General features: G+C 45.9%; 1 protein-coding gene across 2 annotated transcripts in view; it reads right to left on the bottom strand.

Annotated features, from left to right (window-relative positions):
- Positions 1-15,323, bottom strand: part of TIAL1 (TIA1 cytotoxic granule associated RNA binding protein like 1) — a 574,257-nt gene that overhangs the window by 439,759 nt on the left and 119,175 nt on the right. For both annotated transcript variants that reach the window (XM_085602861.1, XM_085602871.1), the window contains exon 2: positions 11,482-11,578. In XM_085602861.1, the coding sequence (XP_085458987.1) occupies positions 11,482-11,578 (97 nt within the window). The remainder of the gene's footprint in view (positions 1-11,481; positions 11,579-15,323) is intronic.

Below are 15,323 nucleotides of genomic sequence, written 5' to 3'. Positions count from 1 at the left end.
GCAAGCGACGTGCAGTGCCCACCGAGATCGGAACACATTCGGACAGATTCCCCTGATGCTGTGCCCACTGGAACATCAGGTCCCACTGCAGAGCCCGCATATGACACATGGCATGACCTACTAGCAGGATGCAGGAGGCCATGAGGCCCAGCAGCCTCAGGGTCATTCTGACCGAAACCCGGGATAGAGGCTGAAGGATCGGAATCATAGCCCGAATATCCCGGCTCAGGAGGATTAGCCCAAAAGTGCGTCGTATCCAGAACCGTTCCGATGAAAAGGACCTTCCAATCAGGGAATCAGGTGTGACTTTGGCACATTTATAGTGAACCCCAGCGAGTGCAGGAGGTCCGCCATAGTCTGGAGGTGGGAGACGACTGCCTGGGGCGAGCCCGCTTTCAACAGCCAGTCGTCGAGATAGGGGAAAACTGGAACCCCTGATCTGCGCAGATGAGCTGCGACCACCGCCATCACTTTCGTGAACACCCTAGGGACGCTGGTAAGGCCAAAGGGGAGCATGGTAAACTGTGTGCTCGTGGCCTACAGTGAACCCCAGGTAACGCCGGTGGGCCGGCAGGACAGGGATGTGAAATTAAGCATCCTGCAAGTCCAATGCAACCATCCAGTCTCAAGGGTTGAGGGCAGACAGGACCTGAGCTAGTGTCAACATTTTGAACTTCTCATTCCGGAGGAAGCGGTTGACGTTTCTGAGATCCAAGATAGGAAACAGGCCTTTGCCCTTCTTGGGCACCAGAAAGTAGTGGCAGTAGCAACCATAACCAACTTCTGGGGCAGGAACTCGCTCGATGGCTCCCTTGGCCGAGAGAGCTGTAACTTCTTGTTGGAGAAGAGCCAAATGATCCTCCGACATGCGAGGATACTGGAGGTGGCATGGATGGAGGGGTAGTCTCGAAGGGGAGGGAGTAGCCCCTTCGGACTATCTGCAAAACCCACCTGTCTGACATGATGGTGCGCCAGTGGGGGACATGATGGCAAATCCTGCCGCCCACTGGCTATTGGTGGCCCTGAAAAGTAGGACTAGGAGGGCTTGGAGGCTGCTGCAGAGGGGGGCGTGGGTGGACTAGCCCGCTCGCTGGCCCCACGTCCCCGGCCGTGAAGGGCATGGACAGCTTGCACCGGCCTGTGGCTCTGGGTGGAACGTGGTGGGGCACCCCTTCCGTAGCCACAAATGGGGCGAAAAGCAGACTGCGCAGGACGGGTGGTGAAGAGGCCCAAGGACCTGGCCGTAGCCCAGGAGTCCTTGAAGCACTCTAGTGCGTTGTCTGCTTTGTCGCCAAACAGGCGACGACCATCAAACGGCATTTTCAGAAAGGTAGCCTGGATATCCCCAGAAAAAACAGTTGACCTCAGCCAGGCGTTGCCTCAAAGGGCTACCGATGTGGAAATTAACCTGACCAGCGGGTCGGCGGAGTCCAGCCCACATCGAATGGCAAACATGGTTGCGTCCATCCCAGCGGCAACTGCACGGGAGAGCACAGCCCAGGCTTCCTCCGGGCACTGTGGCAGCAGCTGCGCTACTGTATCCCACACAGACTGGGAGTAACGCCCCAACAGACATGCGGTGTTAACCGACCGCAGTCTCAAGCAGGAGGAAGAAAAAATCTTCTTCCCAAGGTGGTCCAGCTTTTTGTATTCCCTCTCAGGTGGTGCGTTAGGGAATGCACCTTTGGATGTAGAGGCTTGGACCACCAAGCTCTCAGGGGTGGGGTGTTGGGAGAGGAAAGAAGGGTCGCCTGGAGCCAGGCGGTGGCATCTGGCAACCATCCTATCCAAAGGAGCCCCTGTGTTGGGGCTGGACCAGGTGCCCAAAAGGATGCCGGTAAGGGCTTCATTGAAAGGCAGCAGGGGCTCCAAAGAGGTTGCTGCCGGTTGAAGCACCTCCGTCAGGAGATTCGTCCTGACCGCCACCGTAGGTAGCTCAAGGTTGAGGGCCTCGGCTGCCCTACGCAACACCACTACGTACGAAGCACCCTCCTCCGTAGCCACCGTAGGAGGAGACCGCATGCCAAGGTCTGGGGAGGTATCGAGACCACTGGCTTCCCCCAACTCCTCTCTCCAGTCTTGTTCATCCAACCGGTCAGCTGAAGGGTCCACAGATCCCTCCCAGTCCTCCTCACCCTCCTCTGGCTGCCAATCTGGCCTATAGGGACTCCCAGGGTAGAACAGAGGTACAAAAGTACCACTCGTGCCGGATCTGGTGTCAGTCGACTTCGGTCCAGCTCCGTGTCCAAGCCAGAGTGGAGGCCGGGGTTGACGCCGGCTGGGGAGACAACCGGGGTCAGTTGCAGATGTGGTGCCGGTGGAGTCGGCGCCGGGGCAGGTGTAACAAGGTTGACCGGCGCCGATCTGGAGGGGACCCTGGGGAGCCGGGGCCGAAGCCGCCGGCGTTAATGGCCAAGGGCCCCCAGCAGAGTCTGTGGGGCCTGAAGGCACGCTGTCGGAGTCGGGCTGCCCAAAGATGGCATGCATCGCTTCGTAAGAACTCAGAAGCTGAGAAGGAGTCGCTCCGGCTACCGGAAAAGGAAGGAAGCTCGGAGTCCACCCTTCAGGATCCGCACACGGAGCCGGGGGACAGGTACTGTCCGCATCCCTTGTCGCAACGGCCGATGAACAGGGAGAAGTCAAAGAGCGACTATGCTTCTTGTACTTCGACTTACCTGAGGAGTGCGGAGACTTCAATGACGAGTGGTGGTGGTGACTCCTCGACATCCCACGTGACCAGGACCTTGAATGGAGCGGACTGCGTGACTGGTCCCTCAACCTCCCACGCGACCGGGACCTCGAACGGCACGGAGCGGACTGCCGGGCCTCGAGAAGCTTTCGGGACCGCTCCCACAAACACTTGGGATTCATGGTCCGCCAGTGGAGCACGACTTGGAATCATGGTCGCGCTCCAGGTACCACAGGCATTGCGGTGCGGGTCCGTCTGTAACCGACAACAGCTTGCGACAGGTGTCGCAAGCCTTAAAGACGGGCCGAGGACGACTGGACATCCCTGCGTGCACCAGGAATCGATAGACACAAAAACGGTGTCAACAAAAGTCGCAAAAAAGTGATTGGAGGTACCGCTCGCTCCAGATCTGCGCTGGCTGGCGCGGAAAAAGAAAATTGAACTCAGCGCGAGAGGGATGCGTATAAGTAGCTACCGCGACGTCATTCGGGCGAACACGACGCCAACGTCGAACGCAGAGTCGACCGATTCACCTTTCGACGCGCAGGGGTACTGCTGACGAAAAAATTCTCCAGATCCAGTCTGACGCCTGGGGGTAATTCTTAGGTAAGGAATCTATAACTAATTGTTTCTTTCAGATAAATAAAACGCCTAGAGAAAGTTATGAAGAACATGGCACTAAAAAATGAAGACCTTGAAGCGAGGGGTAGAAGAAACAATATATGTATTTTTGGCCTTGCAGAGAGCACAAATACTGGCCAGTTAGGCCATTTTGTCATGGGCTTACTCGTTGACCTCTTCGGTAGAGACCCTTTCACATCTACATTTGTAGTGGAGAGAGCCAACTAATCCTTGGGGGCACAGCCTAATCCTGGTTGCCCGCCGAGGTTGCTAATTGCCCGACTACCGAACTTTAGAGACTGCGACACGGTCCTGCGCCTGGCTTGCGATAAGGGACTGCTCCGCTGGCAGGGTGCCACATTGAATATCTTCCCTGACTTTACAGCAATGGTTCAGGAGGCCAGACAGAAGTACACAGGGGTTAAGGCCACGCTTTGAAACCTGGGCCTCTGGTACGGCATGATCTATCTGGCGCAGCTCCGGGTTGATGTAAAGGCAAGCTGCGCATGTTTGACAACCCCTATACAGCACAAGATTTCTGCCAGCAGAACACACCTTACAGGACCAGGAACTCGCTGGTACTTCAACCTCAAATACACCAGCTGACACTGAGCTGCCTATTGAACAGACATCCTAAGCTCAAGATGCATTGCTGGATACACAAAATTGAAACAAATACCCAGAGTACTGGGGACAAGGACAGAGTGTGGAACTGCATGCTATACTGCAACCTACGATGCCAGCCATGGTGAACCAGGTCACCTCTACTAAGACTTTCATCCTACCAACTCTGGGGGGACAGGAGGGGCGTCACTGCCCGCCCTTTGCGAATACACACAAACTTAGATGAACTGGGATTGCTCGGTTGAATAACCAGAATGCCCAGAGTCATACAAAAAAATGTCCAGCAGAGGCTCTGGCATCTCACTGCAAAGTGGAAGTTTCACTGGGCTCTAACATGGTGCATGGACAAGAAAAAAGGAACGCAGTCCAGAGCGGCAACAGAAAGCAGCAGTGCTCAACTAGCTCTGTGCCTTCAGAACTGTTTTAAAATGTCTTTGCGTTACAAAAGTTATTTGCAGTGTCTTATGTAGAAGGCTTATTGCATAGGGGTTTCTGACTGGGCCAATTATCGTCCAATCTCGCTGCTTCCTCTTTGTGCATAGATTCTCGAAAAGTACATCAATCACAAACCTTCTGCATTTCTGGAGATTAACAACTTGCTCCACCCCTCCCAATCTGGATTCCGGCTGAAACACAGCACTGATACTGCACTGCTAGGTGTAACCAAGCAACTCAGGCAGGAGCTGAATAGAGGCAGAACAGCCATTCTCATCCTTCTGGACTTGAGCGACTCATTCAATACTGTGTCCAATCGAGTGTTCCTCCGGAGGTTATCGGATTTTGGTATTCAAGTGCTTGCCCTCTCTCGGTTCTAATCTTTCCTGGAAGATTGTTCTTTTCAAGTCATCGTGAATCCAAATGAATCATCTGTTCACACACTACCTCAAGGAGTCCCTCAGGGCTCCTCGTTGAGCTCCATGCTCTTCAACATATATATCCGCCCTCTGGCGGACAAAGTATATGCGTATGGTTTGTCACTTTATTCTAATACATATGATATGCAAATTGTGGTATCATTGTCTGCGAAGGACAATTTGAGCTCCTAGGATCTAGCTCCTTGCTTACCCCAGTTTGCAAAACTGTATGAGGAATCAACCTCAGTTTTGGGGCTCCCGCTGCTAGCCAGAGGAACTGGGCTTGTGTAAAATTCCCAGACAGGCGATTAAAGATCTAGGTTTACGGTTGAGCGATAGATTTACTATGGATCAGCAAATCATTAAGGGGGCAGCCTACCGTTTTGGCCTATTCAGATGTGTAAGTAAAATGTTATGGCTCTTACCTTCTTCAACTCAAAGAACGATTGTGTGGACTTTAGTCACATCCCGATTAGATTATGGCAAAGCTCTATACCTGGGTGCTAGCAATTCTCGGACAAAGCAGCTTCAGATTGTCTAAAATACGGCAGTTTGCCTCGTATGCCAAATTGCAAAATTTGCATCGGTCTACCATCATCTCCAACAAATCCACTGGCTTCCGTTAGCCAACTGTATTCAATTAATGGCGTTCTACTATATGCATAAAGATCTGCATTACACGGGCCCACCATATATACGAATACTGATTCACCTTTATTCTTCTATGCGAGAGCTCTGCAACAGCCATTACAAACTTTGCAACTATTACCCAAGTTAGACTGCCAAGACAGTGAGGGCGTTTGTTTGCCTTTCTTGGACTAAAGCTATGAAACTCCCTTCTCCTCTAAAACTCTGCATACGTAACTCTCAAGTGATGTTTACAAAGCTGCTGAAGACCTGGCTTTTCAAGTTTTCGATCTGTTACGTCTTCTGTTTATGCTAGAGCTGGGAAACCCCGCTGGGGTAGCCATTCACTCTATAAATCTGAATAGACTGGAATAGAATAGAATTAGGCCAAATTACTTCTCTATGTTTCCCTTGGGCATCGCAGATTACACTTTCAGAACCTAGCTGACAAGAAAGGATTGGGGAAACTGATAAAGCCAACATAGTGTGGAATTCAGAAATCAAGATATTCAGATGATTTTCATTTTCAATGAGCGGACCTCATTCAAAAAGAGAAAGAAAAGTTGATAAACACTGCAAATGAACGCAACTCATTTATCACTGTAGTAGAGACTCCTACAAAAAAACCTCAATCACCATAACAGACAAACCCTGCAATAGTTTGAATGGATTCTGCTCAACAAAAAAGTAGTACACAGAACTATGATTGATAGAACATGAGCATGTTGCCTGGCGAGGATTGCCAGAACCATCAACAAGGGAAGGAAGGATGGATTTGAAGTGACTACTTTAACCAGTAGTTTGGTTTCTTAGAGAAAAATGATACTGGGAGCAAATTGATAAATAAATTGATGGAACCCTACCAGAGAAAAAAAAACATTTAAACTAAATGTAATTTGGAATTGAAAACTGTTATCATCCAGATGGTTCATTCAAGTCTTTAAAATGTGGTATAACTGAGATCAAGCAAATATGATGCATAAGACACTATTTTGAGATAAACTATGAATAAAAGGAACATTTTACCTAGGTTTGTCCTATGTACCTTCGCTTTAATGAGCATATTTATTTCATGTTTAAATGCATGGCTGGCTGGTGTAAGAAGTGTTGGTACTAGATCAGGGGTCTATACAGCCACCTCTGAGTAGCTCACCTATGTGCAGCCCAGCTTATTAAATGAGAAAGCTTTTGCTTGGTTGAATAAATATACATATAACAAAATTGAAATTCTACAACACTGATATTAGTAGCTCTCAACGCTTTTCATTGAACATAAGTAGTTCTCAGTCTAGCAAAGGTTGGAGACCCCTTTACTAGACTTCAAATCTTTGCTACCCAAACTTATTTATCTTTGTAATGTTTTAAATTGTACATTGGTGTCCAACAGTTTGCAAAGCTTAATACCAGCCAACCAAACCAGCACTCAAGGAGTCGTATTTGCTATCACAAGCCTACAAAAGCATAACCCGATGTGGACACTCACATTTCCATGAACATGTGCTATCAAAGTAGCCCCAGAATTTCCTTAAACATGATTTCATCAGACAGTGTAGTCTTTCAATTCAGATCATCCAAAAAATGTTGGAGAACGCATCATGAGGTATCTGAAGTAAAAGCCTCATGTGATCACAGAACGATAACTATGTAAAAGGTTAGGCGAAGTGAGGCGAGATATAAGGGTTTCTGAGGTAGAACTGAAAGGTTTCAAGGACATGGAATAATTTCTTGCTACTTCTTTTGAAAATCTTACATCCTACTCCTCAATCTAGCAGGATCACAGAAGAAAGTGGAGTAGAAAGAGAGGCACTTACCACAGAGAAGCATGGCCTAAAGGACTTTTGAGTAAATCATTACACTTTCGGTTTCTAACAACACCTCTGTAAAACAGCTTAATTTTACATTCAACAGTTATTTAACGTACATAGATCTTAACATGCTTTTAAGTCATCCGTTACGGGTTAAGGACTATCCTGCATAAAGTTGAGAACAAATCCAAATCCACTTTTCGATGTTTGATTCAGGAGAATCTGAGAGTGCATGCAACGTGATATAAAAACAGCATCTAATGAGCATATGGGAAACATGTTTAACCACAGAAGAGCTGCTCCTAAAGTGATAACCACTATAAGGTTTGAGTTATATTGTGAGTGAGGACATCTCACAAAAAGTAACGGACTGGTCTCACACACCCCCTGGTGTCATGCTTCATCATTGACCAGTCCTCGCCGTCTAAAACCTTGGTTTGATAGAGGGCGGGCATACACCGGACGACAGAGATGCACTTCTAAACTAAGTGGGGGCCCGTGTATAAGTGAGTGAGATTAAAAATCATTTTAGTTATCCTCATTGTGCTTTTTTAATGTGAGAGGTAACTATATGATGTTTTAAAAGCAGGTGACGGTATGTGGGGGAATTAGTGGACCCTAACCGTTGTGTTTAGAGGTCGACATGTTTCTGCCGTCTTGGCCCAGGAGGGTCCAGGGCATTCATCAGCACCTAAATATGTAAATAGGGATTCCGTTCTTACCAAAAGTGGCAAGAGTGTACCACTGTGTGGGCGTGATCAGTGTCACACTCCACAATTGGATGGCTCCTAGATTCAAGCCCTAAAAGCCAAAGCTACTGGCCCCATGGGAGGAGGGGAGGGGAAACCCCTGTTTGTCAGAACTGCCTCAAGGAAAGTTTCCTGCGTGGTTCCTAGGCGACTGCTCCCGTTCCTCCCCAGTGTAGGGAAACAAACATGTAGATTTTAAAAATAGTACGTTTTGTTTCCTCTTTCTTTTTTTTGTTCTGTGACAACTGCAAGATAGTGATGCTAAGGCACAAAACATACCTCCGTGGCCAGCAATTCCCTATGATATATTGAGCAATAGTCATCCGATACATTTAATTTTACAAGTGGTGAACATTCTAATGTAGGATGGATTTAACGGTGCAATGAAACTGAAGGCTGAAGGGTAGCATGTGTTCACAAGGTGATTTTTAGTGGCATCAAGCTGCGATAGTATAAGGGCCTTACATGTGCTTTTTTTTTAAGGTGGAAAGAAGCCTCATGGTTTTTTCAGACCATGTAAATGGATTCTTTTTTTCTGGAAGATCAATCGAAAGCTAGTGGATTAGTGAGCACTGTGGACTAAATCACAGAAATCTGAGAAACGCAAGAAGTGTTGGTTAACCTTCACATTCTGTGTTATTAATCATTGCATTATAGCCTAAATTGTTCTATCTGCTGAAACTCCATTATATGTAAGGCATTTGAAATGTGCATGAAAAGGTGGTTAGTCCCTTGGCACAGTTTCTGCTGACTAAGGTGTGTGAGGACATTCTGTACATGTGTTGCATGTTCTAGACCAGACAGGATGTGAATAGATTAAGATATTGTCCAAGTAGGCTGCCTTGTACAGTTTGATCAAATATGAAAAGACGTCAGTAAAAAGCACTGAAAGGCCACATGTGAATTGCAAAGGCAGAATGCCACTGTCAGACACTCAATGTCGAAGCTTGATTTTAAAAGCAGTCTTCAAATTGGTCGTCGGCATACTTACAGACCAGATTAGAAGCACCTCAGTGATCTAGTTTAGTGTGTATAAAAATGTCCAGTATATGATGAATAAGATAAAGTACTGTAAAGTCAAATGCAACCAATTTAAGAACTAATGTCTTCTTTTTTGCTACAAAGAATAGGGTACCAGCCAGTGCTTAATTTGTGTGAATATTTGCCAGTGCTCGGTACCAGCACCTTCTTCGAACCACTGGCCCATATTTATCCACCACATGTTGTCACTGTGTGAATATTATTTTAAGCAGAATTTTTTAAAGGCAATTTTATATTTGTTAAAATCAAACAAATAGACATTTCTGTCGCTGGCAGCAGCAGACTCCCGAGAAATATTTTAGGCCCTGGCACTTAATTATTTTACAAACTAAGCACTGATCCCAGTTGGAGAAATTAAGAGGGTCCATAGAACTGGATTGGCTACGAAGAATAAATATTTTCATGCAATATCTCTTTCTTTGTCAAGGAGGTTGAGGACGCAGTCACAGGGCTAATGTGGCAAAAAAATACTAATCAAGAAATTTAGCTTAAATGAGACAATACAGTATCTTTAAAATGTTCATGGTTAACCACAATATGTGGCCTGCAGCAAGAAGTTTAACTCTTAGATAAGTTAGCTCAAGTATCCAATCTGAAAATCCTATGAATCCCACCGATTACCACGAATGAGGCACTCAGAGCATTAATCCTACATGTCCTACATTCCAAGGTCTTAGAACCTGACAGTACATTCAGATGGGAGATGTATAAAGTACGCCAGGAATGAAAATATCAGTGGAAAGAACTGTGCTAGTACTCCTGAGAAGTCGCATATATCTGTAATCACAGCAGCACTAACATCAGAGACTTAATATGGAGAGATGGAAAAGTGCTCATTTCACAGGGATCTTTGTTGTGCCACCCAATACAGGAAAGGAGAGCTCCAGGGATCAAGAAAGAGCAGCGGGTGATGGGTCACGAGGCTTCACTGTAAGACCCCAAAAATTGAGGTTTAAACATGCTGACAAGATCTTCACACTCACAAATCCACAGCGAGTGATGTTCTGTAAGGCTAATAATCCAAGAATAGTTATAAGGAGGAGAACAATGATTCAAAGGGCCAATTGGCAGCTACAGTTAGCGGCGAGAACACCTGACCATTTTCCTCTTGTTGCTTGCATGGGATAGACTGCACCTGTGTAATATTACTTAAAGTTTTAGCTAGTTCTGCTAGTTTCATTGCGCTCCCCCACAATCCCTCCCTCCGCCTTTCCTTCCTCCTCTCTTCCATCTCTTGTCGGGGTGGATGTTTGAGAAAATGATCTATGGGTGTGGGTCACTATTGCACAATACATAGTACTTTAATTGGAGTTGTGAGGCCCTGCAGGCTATGAAGTACCTTTAATGTGTGATTACTTATCCAACAGAAAAGTGTGGTGTTGGCTGCATTCTGGTTGAGGGAAGGGCCTACTACTCCTCAGGGTGACAACCTGATAGTTTATGGAGACACAAGATTCCCATAAACCATTCTCTAAACTTAGTCATGCATGGTGTGAATTTGACAATGATTTTCAACCACTGTCTAGGCTATATAAACTGATACAGATAAATTGCCTTTTATGTTTTCAGAGTCAGACAATTTATTTTGGTCTTCACATGTGTGCTCACAAATGCATTACATTGCAGTGGATTTCTTCTGGTGCATGATGTGAAACACCAAAGGGGCAATCAATTCTAATAGCAACACCCTACTGTATTTTTTTTTTTTTTTTATAAAAAGCTTTTTTTGTTTTTTTTACTACATGTATTCCAGCCTTGAAAAAGCCCCAGGCATATGAGCCAATACAGGGAGAAACATTTTGGCTTTCTTGCTGCGCGCTCTCTGAAGGAAAAGGTACCAAAGAAAAGTAAAAAGAACAGAAACAACCCTCCAAATGGAAACAAGTACTCTCTATTTTCACTGCATAAACTTTGCCATTGTGTGAACTAATGAGATTGTGATTAATGAAGAACAATAATGAAGTGCTTAGCCAAATAATCCTAGATGGGCTAAGAAACTGAGCATAATAACCTAGGATGATAAGCACTCTGTCACCTATACCATGGTTAAACTTTAAATATTTAGGGGAAGCATGACAAAAAGTATAAAACGCAGAGTGAAATACAGAACTAAGCTGTGAAAACAGCACATTCAGGACATTCCCAATTAGAATGTTAAAACTCAAACTTGCCATGAATCTTCTCCGATGTTACTGCACTATAATTCCAATTGCCATATACAAAGGTCACATACTTCAATTTTCTACGGAACAAAAACAGTACAAATTAACAGAACCCGTTTACCCAATTCAATTGATTCAAATGATGAGTTTGCCGTGTAAGTGCAAGCTCCCTCTTTTATGCTTGTTTTTTGCCTGAAAACATTTATTGCCGTAAGACCCTCAAGGACTTCATCGCCACCTTTTGGAAATGACTAACTGTGTGTGAATTTTAAAAGGAGCTATAGTGTCAATATAACATACAGGCCTTACCTCAGTTATCATTTTGCAGCTTTTACATGGCCCAATTTGACTGAATAACTGGAGAATAAGCACTTCTGTCACATCTCTGGAGAGGTTACCTACATACCTGCAAAAGGCAACAAAAAAAAATGGTTTGGACTTTTTTCAGAATTGTTAATTTGCTTTCATAAACAAGGCTGTGTATAACATGTTTAAAGTGAACAGTTATAAGGAAACATTGTCCAGAATAACCAGTTTTCTGTTAGAAAGATTAATATTTTTAAATTAAATACAGTGATCATTATTTGAGACCCTACCACACTTTCCATAAAAACAAGCCACTTTCAACAAAGTAAAATGCTGTTCATTACACAGTTAAAAAGTAGGAATCCAGCACTCACCCAGCCAGATTCTGTGGTCCCCAGTCTGGATCTCGAGGGGCAACTGATGCCTGACACCACCTAGGACAACTGATGCGCTACTCAGACAATTGGCAACACACCGATCAGCCTATGCTGCACTCAGAAACATACGGGAAAGAGTCATGATGACAGCTGGCAAGACGCACTGGGGAGATGTTGGAGGCAGCGACCCACTTTGCCCCAACTGACCGGTGAGGCTCAGTGAAGGGGTGGCCCCTCAACAGGCTTAGCCATGTAACCCACCCACTCTAACAACAGATACATGCTGCCACCCAGGACTGTGACCTCGGTGGCAGGGCGTGGGGGAACAACTTGGCCAAGTCTTGTAGCTCTGAGCAGAGATTGCAGTGGAAGACACAAATTGAGATGGCCTGACTAGACCTAATGACCATCTCAGGTCTGCTGGTGCAGCTGATACAGACACCCTTCCCCCAGTCCGCTGCTTGTCGTCTTAGCTTGCCTCCAGCAAATCTAAGAGAAAGAATAGATTATGCAAAGTGACCACTCATCCTTCTACAAGGGAAGAGATTTTAAAATCATTTTCCCTTTTACATAGCACAAAAGATGTGACTTTAATAGAACCACATCCTTTGTAAAGAAGCAAACACTGCAATACAGAGGAGGTCCACAAAGTCCTTCACCAAGGCTTGATACCCTGGGACTTGATGTGGAGGTTGCAGGACAGTCCAGATCATGCTGTAACATGGACCTTCCACCCAGGCGCCCTGAATGGCAGACAGTGTGACGTGGACATCACACCAGGTTGCCCAGTGATGAAGCATGCCACTAAAGGGTGCATTAGGGTTCTCGTCCTTAATAAAATAATTTTTTAGTGAGTACAAGTATACATTTAATTAACCATACTTACCTCCTTGTGTTTGTTTAGGATCAGTACGTGTTTGGTTTGTTCATTCACTCCCATTAGACCACCCTCATTGTGTTGTGATTATAGAACTATGTTACCAGGGAACCTTGGGATTTAAGGTCAACATAACCAAATCCATGACACTTAGAAGTACGCTAGATTTGGCTGTGCTACACTCTGTCCAAGTCCACCCAATTTCACTGGACTAGGGACTCAATTACTTACGTGAAAATTGTACTGACGCCTACACTGATGGATATAAGGGAAGCCAACGTGAAACCTATTTAATCCATGCTTCAGGATAAGCTGAGAAGGAAGCACCCTCAACTGTTACGGGTAACCCAAATAAAGGCGCTTAAAGTGTCCATCGTCACAAAGGTCATTTATGTATTTCAAACAATTGCCCCTAGGATTCCATAAGGAATTTCTTGCGCAGATTCAAGAGTATTAGAACAGATTTCTCTAGTTGGAGAAGAGAGACACTCTGTCTCTGTGTCTGTCTGTGGGGGGAGTGGGGGTGGAGGGGAGGGATGAGCATGCCTGAGCTAGCTAAATATCATTAAATAGCTCTTGCTTTGCTACACGTATGAATGGACCTGCCTGGGGACCATGAAGGTGTGCAATAGGACAGGTCACAGAGAACAAGAGGCTACTTTGGGAGGTGCAGTTGCTGGGATAGTGTCAGAGGGACATTGTATATCTATCCTGTTACGAAAGCAACCCTGAGAGAGTAAAACCAACTCTATAAATGGTGTGACCAGAACTCTTCTCCCACTTCCTTCATCTCCCATAACAAGGTAAGACCACCTTAAGTCCAAGCCTTTGTCAAGTAGAGGGAGTTTGATTACAAGGTTCTACATGACCTCTTTCATGAAGAGAAAATAAACTTTGACTTCAAATTGGATGAGAAAGAAAGATATTGAAACACACAACTACCCCACACGAAACCACAACCATTAATGAAGGACAGAGCTACTAGGAGCCTCGCTAATTAACCAAACTAAAAATTATCAAATATCCCAACTGGAAGGAAACGCACCCTCAAAACCCTATGCTATGCTTATAAAGCGGAAGCCATGTTTTAAGCTAAAATATCAGGCAAGAGAGGGGATTAGGGATTTGTTTGGAACTGGAACAATGGGAGGATATATTGGTTAGAGCCAACAATTTCACCACCACACAGGTGGAAAGATGATATACAAAATATCACAGGTAGAACTACACTCTGAAAAGCCACCATGCTATTGATGGCTCAAGGGGAGGTGAAAGTCGGGAGGGGCTGCAGAGAGGACACTTCCATCCACATTCTTTGTTACTGTCCCTGTATTGCTTCCTTTTGGGAGGCAACCTTCTGATAATCAGAGAAGCCACAGGGTCAGATTAGGCCACTGGCACAGAGGAGATACTGCTGGGCAACACCTGAAGCACAACACCTATTGTGTTCAAAGCATAGTAGGATTGCGTCACATATACTGCTTGCAGCTTAACAGGTGATCCTGACAAGGTGGGTGACCGCTGTTAGAAATGGGGTCTCTAGTTGGAAGTGGTTTGCACCCTTGTCCAGGTAGGGACCCTTCCATCTAGTCAGGATATCACGCACCTAAGATAACCCCTGCTTAACCCCTTGGCACAAGTAGTCAGGCTGATCTCAGAGGCAATCTGTAAATTATTTGTGCATAACACATAGTAACACAGTGAAAACACTTCAAATGGACATCACCACACCAGTTTAGAAAAATAACCAATCTTTATCGAAGCAAAACAACATAAATCTAACCTATATAAGTCAAGATATTACTTTTAAAAGGGTTAAATCAGTTCAGTTCATAGAAAACTATGATGTGTCACTTTTTGGTGCAAAGTACCGGGATGAATCAAAAACCAAAGATGAAAACAGGAGCAGGGGAGGTGAGGAGCTGAAAAACATAAGCAGTGCGTTGGTTCCTTATTCTGGGAGAAGGTGATGCGTTGGTTCCTTGCTCCCGTGGGAGGTGATATGTCGGTTCCTTACTGCTACGCAGGAGAGGTGATACATCGGCTTCTTACTGTGAGAGGAGGGGATGGGTCGGTTTCTTACTGCGAGGGGAGGGGATACATTGAAATCCGGCTACGCGACCTCGGTTCCTTAATGCAGGGCTTTGTTGATGAAGACTTGATGCACAGGTGCGATGCGTGAGGAAATCCAGGCACTGCGTTGATTTCCACAGACAGGTGAAGCCTTGATTCTTCCACTTGCACAGCAGGGCCTGCGTCAGAGTCAGTGCGGTGGTCTCAGACTTCAGAGACACATGCACTGAACTCTGGCAGTGGCAGATTCCTCGGCCTCTGGCAGGCGCTGCGTCGATTTCTGCGACTGAACAGCGGCGGTGCATGGAAACTTCACCCGCAAGGCGGTGCTGCGTCTGAAAAACGAGCGCTGGAAGGGCGATGCGTGGATTTTCAGCAGTAGAAGCAGCAAAACAACCTCCAAGGGCCCAGAACTGGAATTGGCACTACAAGGCAGGTCAGAACATCCAGCAGTGGAGAGCAGGGATGCTGCATGTGATGTCTTTGGTGGCCCTGAGAGTTCTTAAGAGGATGCAAGC

Source organism: Triturus cristatus, chromosome 1_2 (assembly GCF_964204655.1).
Source record: "Triturus cristatus chromosome 1_2, aTriCri1.1, whole genome shotgun sequence".
Classification (NCBI taxonomy): domain Eukaryota; kingdom Metazoa; phylum Chordata; class Amphibia; order Caudata; family Salamandridae; genus Triturus; species Triturus cristatus.
Note: the sequence above shows the minus strand (reverse complement) of the source record. Positions and strands in the feature narration are given on the sequence as shown.